The sequence below is a fragment of the Camelina sativa genome, chromosome 5, assembly GCF_000633955.1.
Source record: "Camelina sativa cultivar DH55 chromosome 5, Cs, whole genome shotgun sequence".
In the NCBI taxonomy this organism is placed as follows: Eukaryota; Viridiplantae; Streptophyta; class Magnoliopsida; order Brassicales; family Brassicaceae; genus Camelina; species Camelina sativa.
Window position 1 is genome coordinate 4,126,794 of NC_025689.1, and position 9,228 is coordinate 4,136,021.

Below are 9,228 nucleotides of genomic sequence, written 5' to 3' on the forward strand. Positions count from 1 at the left end.
CTTCCATAGCCTCATATTCGTCTGGCGTTACACTTTCAGCCATCATTCCTGATCAAGCTCTCTTTGACGATGTAATTGGTGTTATTCTTACAAAACCTTATCATATATATATACTACAAAGTATATATATATCCACCACATGCACCATTCCTTTTTCGTTTAGTACTAGGAATTATAAAAACAATTTTTTTTTTTTTTCCTTAAAGTAGATGGAATTAAATTGGATATAGAGTTTAATTTTTCCAAAGATATATCCTCACCCCTGTAGTAAAAGTTATGCATATCTCAATTATGAAAAAATTGAAAAATTGCAAGTATGGATAATCATCTTACATTAGATTTTACATATTGAAAAAAATATATAGCCTCTATATAAATTATATTTTCTTCAATATGGTAGGTAAATACATTTTTGGAGATATCAGAGCGAAGATCAATTCGATCATTCAAGCTACATTATACAATATCTCAAATCCTTTTTGAAATGGTGCAAATCCTTTCTCAGAGACACACATTTCTATTAAGCCAAATCATTCGAAGATGAAACGCATAAGAAGCCGTACTGATTTCATTTTCTCACCCTTCTTATCATACAAAGGCACAGATCGAATCCCCGGTCTTAATTCTGATACAGGCAAGCATGTTTGTCCCCCAAAATCATCCTTCTCCGACATATCATACTCTCTTACTTCGATCCTAAGCAATGCAAGCTCTGGAACGGTCAATGGGAAACTGAATTCCTCATCCCAAATTGGGTACCAGTTGTCTTCGATTATTTTTGTCTTCCTTTTCGCGTTATCCGCTGGTACACCCACTAGATACATCTACAAAGCTCATAAGTCAGCAATCTAATAAGCTTTCTGATGAATTTAAAGATTGTTACAAAAACAGTCCCTATATGTGACATTCATATTACCTTAGTGTAGAAATCGGGAGGAGAGTATGCGTCAAAGTGAGTGTGACTAAAGTCCATACGCCATCCATCTCCCATATACACTTTCACCTGTTGTAAAAATCGCAGCAAAAAGATAAGGCTAATGACACTTAAAATGTTAAATCATCTTATAAAGTATTATGTAGAGGTTGTTGTTGGCTTGCCTTTAACGTTTCTTTCACAGGGAGTTTCTTCCTAGGGTCAAAGACTTCATCGTGAAACCCTTTCTTCATCAAGAAGTTAGGTTTCTTGACATAACCACAACCTCCATTGGCTCTAAACATGCCGTGCATCAACCACAGAGATTTCCCATACCCCTATAAATCACCAAATGTTTCATTTGTTATACATAGATCTTTCTAGTCTTTTTGTGTATAAAGGCTCTATCCATCACCAAAGGTGGCTTAAGAGTCAAGGTATCCATAAATTGTTACCTGCATGTTGAATGCAATCATTTGTGCTCCATGAGTCCAACCGATAAGCGGTTTGTAGTTGGAGGAGTTAAATCTTGTCCCTTTTGGGTATATCCGAAGCAAATTCCGCTGTGTAAACCTAGAAAACATAAAGAGATCAAGATGCAACCTAAGCATAGTATAAAGGGTTTTAGGATGGTATATAAATTAATATCACCTTACAACATCCTGACTATTGGATGAACAAGTCCTGTCAAGTTCCTGCTCACTTAAACTCAAACGTCTCACTTTATCAACCACAGCTTTCATCTCTTCTTTCACCGCTCCCTTTGGTTTCCCGGCATGAATTGTGATCAACCGTTTGTATGCAGGTTTCTGATCTTCACTAGCTTCGTCATCCTCTTGATCACTATCACTCTAATTCAAAACTCAAAACGTAAATTATAAAACAACAAACAATGTATATATGAATTAACTTCCTTTTTTGTTACCTTGCTTTCACAATCTTGGTCAAACAAAATACTCTCTAGTGTCTGAACCTCCTCTGTTCTAGGTGTTTCGTCCTCGGAAGATGGAGATACATTATCCTTCTGTTTAACAATCGGGTTCCTCGATTCAAGATACTCTTTAGGTGGTTTGGTTGAGATGATTATCCGATGAAGCAGTGAAGCAGGAGCAGGAAACTCCGATAAGCTATCTGATTCAGGGTAATACAACATCTGCCCAAAAACCTGCGTAGCCATCTAAAAAACAAAAATCCAAAAAAAAGATTCATACAACATCTGATTGATTCACAAGATAGATCAATATATGTATGTTTACCTCAGCAACTTTGGCTTGAAGATCAGATGTAAGATGATCCTCTAAAGTGATAATAACCGGATAAGGCGAGCTAAAAAACGCGTGATCTCTTATCGATTTCAAGCATATGATCAGCGGTACAGGCGTTGTAAGCGTCCTAAAGAATCAAGAAAACCGCGGTTTCTGAAAATGTTTTTTTGTTTAAATAAAGAGACAGAACAAGAACAAAGAAGAACAAGGCTTAATATACCTTCCGTGAAGGACATTGATATCTGTTCCAGTAGAGTTAGGCCAAAGATCAAGCTCGATGACTCGAACACCTCTTTGCAAGGCTTTGATGACAGGGACTTCGCTACAATCGCTGCTTAGTTGATTCCCTGTAAGATACGAATTGTGTCCTGTGTATATAAAGTAATGTGACAATGGAGCTGTCATGTCTTGATGCACCTGTTTCATCATCAAAACAAACACAAATTCACATAAAGTTTCGATTTTTATTTGGTGGGCATAGAGAAAGATTTGATTTTTAAATCATTACGTGAGGGGTAATGGGAGGGTTGAGATCCTCGTAGAAGAGGAAATTGAAGAAATCGTCGAGATCAAGGCCGTGACGGGTGAAACGCGTGACGTGGTGTCTACGTCGTATAACCTCGTCGATCAAACGTTGAGCCTCCTCGACGGTTGTTCCTGATTCGCCTTGATGATCATCGAGGAAAGAACAGAGTTGCTCTGCGCCCATTACGCCGGATGACCCGTCTCCGTCGCTTGAATCTCCGTCGACGCTTCCTCCGCCATTAGAGACAGCGAATTGACAGAAAGCGTCGCGGACGTCGTCGGTGGGTGTGACTTCGTTGATTTTAAACTTACGGTTGAAACATTTGAACATTTTGTAATTGTAACTACCGCTGTCGTTGTTATACGACTCTGTTTTCTTCTCCTTCCCCATTGTTAGAAAAAAAAAAAATCGAAAGTTTCGATTTTTATTAAAAAAATTAGGGTCTGTGTCTTCGAATCCAAGAATTGTTTGATTGTTTCGTGGGATTCGAAGAACTGAGATTTGGGGATTGAGAAGAGATTGAGAGGAGAAAGAAGACAAGAGAGAGTTTCCTATAAAAGTGGAGGCTTTGAAGCGGGATCGTTTGTCTCCTCTGTTTTGATTTTTTTTCCCGACTCTTTTGAATAATTTCCTAATTCTTACCNTTCGTTTTTTTTTTTTTTTTTTTTTCTAAAATCAAAAATCAATTTCTTTTTTATATTACGTATCATTTCTTCATTTCTTAGGGAAGAAAAAGAGATATATGTTAAATAACTAAAAAGAGTAATTCTTAATTTTAGACTTTTTTAGTCTTGGTTCTTTATCCTTTAATTTAGTAAAGATCCTTTCTTTTTTACACTTTTTAGGTTAAACTTGTATTAGTCTAAGAAATACTAAGGTTATATATTCTGTTATATGTCCAAAAGTATTATTACATTTGGATTTTCTAGTCTTTCTTTGTCTTTTTTTTTTTTTTCCAGTTAGTTGATATGGAGAATATAGATGCTTTATGAATTATGATCATCAGCCTTTTTAGTAGTTATGTTTGATGTTTATTTATGAATTCGTCAATTAACGAAACGAAATCATGCATACTTCGTCTACATCACGTCGACCTTGGATCTCTGACTTATAAAATTTTGTCGAGTTGCGTTGCAGTAATATTTTGTTTAGATTATTTTATTTTTTCAGAATATGCAATGCATGTAGGACGATTCTTTGGGTGTTATCTCACCTAATTTAGTCTCTTTGTTTGGTTATGGTAAATTTAGTTTTGTTCAGTGCTTCCTGACATTTCATTTGGGTCATAAGTATGAGATGCAATTACACTGTGTGAAACTGATAAACAATGTAAAGAGACTCAACTCGGTTCTGTGACTTAAGCGCCAGCTAAACAAGTGAGGACCACAAAATACACAAGATGGAGTATCTGTTTTTTTCATTTTGTTTGTTCTGATTAAAACTTGTGTTTACATGTCGGTTTTATGAGGTTGGGATGATGTTTTTGAACTGTGTCCATGTAGCCTAATCGTCCCTGAGGTGTAGACACGGAAGCCATTTTTGGAGGAAAGGAGTTTGATGCCTTTGTGTGTATTGGATTTGTAGAAAGTGTGATAGCATCTGTGATAGTGCTTAGGCACATGTATTGGTTTGACGAAACATGCCTTTTCGAGTTGAGGAATTGCGTGTAGATGAGAAGGAAGATGGATAACAAATTCTCCAAAGTCATCAGTAACACCTTTTACCCATTTTGATCTCTTTTTTAATCCAGTATGACACTTGATAGCAACTGTTGCACCTATAAGATCATGTAAACAAAAAAGCATAAGACTTGGACGTAGGGACGTAGAGTAGAGAGTGTTAAGGTTCATGAGCTTCCAACTCAAAACACATCCAACTTTTGATGTGGAATCTTAACAGAGAATACCTGAAACAGGGGTGTTGCAAAGAACAGAACCGGTGATAACTACTGAGGAGAGTTTGTGTTCCCCATAACCAGCCATCTCCGACATCTCCCTTATGCTCCATAACTTGCCTCCAGCTGCGAGTGCTCCGTTAAAGAAGAAGAAGAATAGCAAGAAGCAACGGAGGATGAAGAAGCTTTCCATGTTTAAAATATCACAATATGATGGTACTTTTCTTTACTAATTGATGTGTGTGAAGATGATGGATTTAAGGAGAGCAAATGGTCAACTGGTCCAACTCCATTCGACTATTCTTTATTTTAATCTCAATGTGTTATCTCAGCTAACTACACTTAGAGAAAGAAAAAAAGTGTAGTAGTTAGCAGGAAAAGAAGAAACAAGCCAAGCCTAACATCACAAAGAAGACTGATCAAATTGACTTTTGTGGGTTTGGTCAGTAAGCACTAAGCCACCATTGGTTAAAGGATTTGTTGACCAAAACCACATTTTCTCACCTTTTATATATATAGGCCTTCAAAATTTTAGCATTTGACATCTTTTTACGACCCGTTTAGCTTTCCGAGTTCTGTCTGACTATTCGATGCATTTTGATGGTACTAAATCGGTAACTCGACCCAGATTCCGTACAGTTCCAACCAAAACATCATTTGGTCCAAATGGAGAAAGACTGTTGACTTTCAAATCTTTGCGTTGACTGAGAAAAGTGAAAGAAAAAAAATGTCAAGTGCTAACTTAATGAATACTCTATACTAATTATTTCCAAAGGAAATGTGAATCTTACCATCCAAAGCCTATATACCTCATTTTTTTGTTTAGTAAAACACATGATACAAAATTTAGATGATGTATATAATAAGCTTTATTGTAATATGAAGTATTAAGGTTTAAAATGGTTTCACAGGAAACCATGAGAATAAATCATTTCATTACACAAGAGTCAAATTTTATTTACTGAGAAGTAAATAATGTAAGAGAAGGAGGTTTTTGTTAGTCTTATTACAACAATTTTTTTGGGTTGGCGGTTGAAGAATTTACATTTACACCAAATGTCAAATCAGGGAATATAGAGAGATGGTTTCAAGCATCATCTGCATCACTTCCACCAATATGCCTTCCATGGCTACTCACCCAATAGTTGCTCCCATCAGGACCCGATATCTTAAATCTGTCAGGACAACAATTTCATAAATCAAAACCCGGTGTTCTTTGTTACTCAAGTCCTGATATGTTGGATATATAACCTTTCAAGAACAGATTTTCCTTCTTTGTACTTTTGATTCTTCTCATGAGCAGTCTCCTGGTAAAACAGAACACAAAAGTTAAAAAAGGTTAAAACCACCCGAAGAATTCGAACACGGATAGGTTCTTATTAGAATAGTTGATATCTGTCTAGCTTACATATCTCCAGCCAACGATTGATCCACAAGATACACAGTAAATGTCAGCCACAGTATGTTTTCCAGTGATCATTAGTCTTTCTTCAGTCTCTCCCATTGAAACATTGGCACTAAACCAGATCAAATCATCATCAGAAAACACATCCCAATTCAAGAAGTATTGGATGATGATCATCATCATGAGGTGCCTTAGAAATAAGAAACACTTACACCTTATTGAAGAGATAAGCTTTCCCATTCTTGCAGTGAAAAGACTGAACAAGAAACATAGAAACAACTAATCAGGGAATGCTCAGTACTTCAAATCTCTGTTATTCTCAAGAAGCATAAAGATAACCCCATCTTAGACCACAAGGAGAATAAAAAACGATCAAATCAGTTTTTCAGATGATTAGATCATCAGCTCAAGGGGAGCTCAACGTTCACAACTATAATTTGAATTTTACAACCAATGAAGTCATTCTCTGCTTAATTAATAGGAAAATTAAACCATAACTTCAACAATGTAGTAACTCAAAGTTCAAAATTCTGAAAGTTATCTAAGCTTTCAAAATTACAAATGTTCTTAAATAGCATGATCCCATTAAAGAAGAATCGAGTATTTCTCATGACTAAAGCTTATCAACACACCACCAACATCTCTTCTAGAGAACTATCTATCATTATATAATTCACTCAAATTTGATAAGCATGCAGAAGAACAACAACAACAAAAGAAAACAGATTAATCACAAAAGCATAATAAATCATCTCCACAAACAAAAGTCAAAGAACTGAGAGAAGGGACAAGAAAAGAGACAAAAACCTTGGAGATAATGTCTTCATAAGTAGCAAGATGGGTCTTACAGTGTTTGCAGCTATAGATCTTCCCTTCAAGATTCACAACAAACAACCTCCCCATCTTGAATCAAATCAAGAACTTAAAATCTGCTGAACAGAGTTTTCGATCTTTTCAAGAAAAACAAAAAAAAGAATCCGGGACAGAACAATTTAGACTCTTTCCTGTATAGACACGAATCAAAACTTGATTGGGTTGAATTTGGTGTTTGTTCTGCAGTTAAGAAAATGAAAAATAATGTGGATGGGGAAGGTATAACGTCTTTTCTCAATTATTCACTTTTTTTTTTTTCTTCCTCAGCCCAGAAAAGTTGGACAACGTGTACTCTTCACCAATCGCATTTTCTATATTCATGTATATTATATTGCTTTCTTTACACTTTCTTTATACCTTTTTTTTGTCTATTCATTTCAAGATTTTCTTGAAATTGTAATTTTCTTCATGTGTTATAAAAGTAACAAATACTAATGTACATGTATATTATGAGTAATCATGCAAAATTTAAACGGGATGTCATATAATAAGCGTATGATTCCTTACTTAACAATAGTTTTCTCCCTTCTATTATTTAATAATCAAGAAAAATATATATGATATCTTTGCTTTTCTTTTTGGCTCCGATGTCATATCTTATCTTTACCAACAACACAAATTATACAGTCTATCGTATTATCTTTAAGAATACGACAAGGAGTTTGTTTATTGTAAAGGCAAAAAAATCAAGTCAAGCCATTATTTGGATGGTCAAGTAAATCGAGTTTTGGTATGATAATCTTTTAAAAATGCCTAGATATTAATTCCGTGTTAGGCCAACTAGCTACCCTCTAGCCCAACAAGGTTGCTCTCACAAGTTACACCATTGGGTCTTTTGTGGGTTCAATCAAAATGAATGATGGATAAGATATGCAATATGTTATATATGATGACTTCATTAGATTTTGATTTGTTTTAACAACATCGTCCAATATATTACATAAGTTTGGTTTTGACAAAGTACTTACTATCCACTTTGCAAAATAATGATTAGTATCATCACATCAAACAAGTATTAAAGAGAATAATATGTGATTGTAATTGCAACGAAGTTTAACCTCAACGAAGCCTGCTTTACACGCAAGATCAACATATAGCGGCTTTAAACATACGATAAACCAGTTCCAACAACACCAAACAAATAAACGACCTCTGATATAACATACATAATACAGTTTTAAAAGTAAAAGATTGTTTTTTTTAAGATAAAATAAAGATAGAAAGGCTCATAACTTAACTGCTAAAGGTGGCAAGGAAGCTGATGGGACCTTTGCCTGTAAAGGCCGCCTGAAGAGCAAATATGAGAAATGCGACCATAGCGAGACGAGAGTGTTTTATCTCCGCTAGCTTCAATGTATCCGCCTTCTCTGGGTCAGACGCGAGTCCCAGCGGGTCAAAATACCCACCCGGGTAAATCCGTTTCTCCGGTTCCAGCTCAGCGTTACGTTGGAACTCGATGTACCCGACCACTAACACTTCTATCCATATCAACGTCGTCAACGAGAACGGCAATGGCTGTCCTAAATACGACGACCCTTCCACCAATTCAACCTAAGACGAACCAAACCGAAACGCATCAATCCAATACCGAACCGAGATTCATAATAATAACACTGCATGCATGTTTCCACCTATACCTCATATTTTACTTTTTATTTTATCTAACAAAATTTAATTTTAATGACGCACGATTGTCCACGTGGAAGCTATATTAGTGACGACTATTATGAGTGTACCTTTCCGGCGTCTTGCCATGCGATTCCGGTGAGACCCTCGACGGCGAGGGCGCCAAGAGTACCAAGCATGGCCCACCTTCCATGGATCAGCTCACATTCTCTGAACCGTTGGATCCCAAAGACTTCAGTGTACGGTTGAAACGGCGTCGGGTTGATCTCCGACGATTCTCGGATGACACCGATGACGTCACCGGCCACGTTCTTGGCAAGGTTTTGGTCAAGCTCGTCGAAATCGAACTGAAGATACTCAGCCGGTTTACCTAAACCGAAAGGGTCGAAACCACGGTCTCCGATCATCGATCCGTCCAACCATTCAGGCGGGTTTGCGCCAGGGAACCAGACTAGTCTGTCTCCGTCGTCTTGGACCTGCTTTGACTTCTTTGGCGGTGGAGCAGGTTTCTTTTTCCCGAAACTAAACCCCCCAAACCCGTCTTTGACCTGCTTTGACTTCTTTGGCGGTGGAGCAGCTGGTTCCTTTTTTCCGAAAGGATTAAACCCCCCAAACCGGGCTTGGACCCTACCGGTTCCAGGTCTAGGATCTTGAATCCGGATCCCAAAGATACCTGAGGCTGCTGCTGCAGTGGTAGTAGCCATATTTGAGTTTGGTGTGAGACTA

General features: G+C 36.9%; 4 protein-coding genes across 4 annotated transcripts; all 4 read right to left on the reverse strand.

Annotated features, from left to right (window-relative positions):
- Nucleotides 370-3,319, reverse strand: LOC104785404 (phosphoinositide phospholipase C 6-like). The gene is made up of 9 exons (XM_010510609.1): nt 2,687-3,319; nt 2,399-2,595; nt 2,170-2,305; nt 1,839-2,090; nt 1,565-1,764; nt 1,369-1,486; nt 1,099-1,251; nt 917-1,003; nt 370-824 (listed from the first exon to the last, which is right to left on the reverse strand). Exons 1-9 carry the CDS (start codon nt 3,092-3,094, stop codon nt 531-533), a joined length of 1,845 nt encoding a protein of 614 aa, XP_010508911.1. The 5' UTR covers nt 3,095-3,319; the 3' UTR covers nt 370-530.
- On the reverse strand, nt 3,950-4,859 carry LOC104785405. The gene is made up of 2 exons (XM_010510611.2): nt 4,611-4,859; nt 3,950-4,481 (listed from the first exon to the last, which is right to left on the reverse strand). Exons 1-2 carry the CDS (start codon nt 4,789-4,791, stop codon nt 4,153-4,155), a joined length of 510 nt encoding a protein of 169 aa, XP_010508913.1. The 5' UTR covers nt 4,792-4,859; the 3' UTR covers nt 3,950-4,152.
- LOC104785406 (protein yippee-like) lies at nt 5,486-7,171 on the reverse strand. Its single transcript, XM_010510612.2, has 5 exons — nt 6,811-7,171; nt 6,216-6,259; nt 6,007-6,115; nt 5,850-5,905; nt 5,486-5,773 (listed from the first exon to the last, which is right to left on the reverse strand). The coding sequence occupies exons 1-5, from the start codon at nt 6,904-6,906 to the stop codon at nt 5,686-5,688; spliced, it is 393 nt and encodes a 130-aa protein (XP_010508914.1). The 5' UTR covers nt 6,907-7,171; the 3' UTR covers nt 5,486-5,685.
- Nucleotides 7,897-9,222, reverse strand: LOC104785407 (chlorophyll a-b binding protein CP29.3, chloroplastic). Its single transcript, XM_010510613.2, has 2 exons — nt 8,613-9,222; nt 7,897-8,427 (listed from the first exon to the last, which is right to left on the reverse strand). Exons 1-2 carry the CDS (start codon nt 9,204-9,206, stop codon nt 8,110-8,112), a joined length of 912 nt encoding a protein of 303 aa, XP_010508915.1. The 5' UTR covers nt 9,207-9,222; the 3' UTR covers nt 7,897-8,109.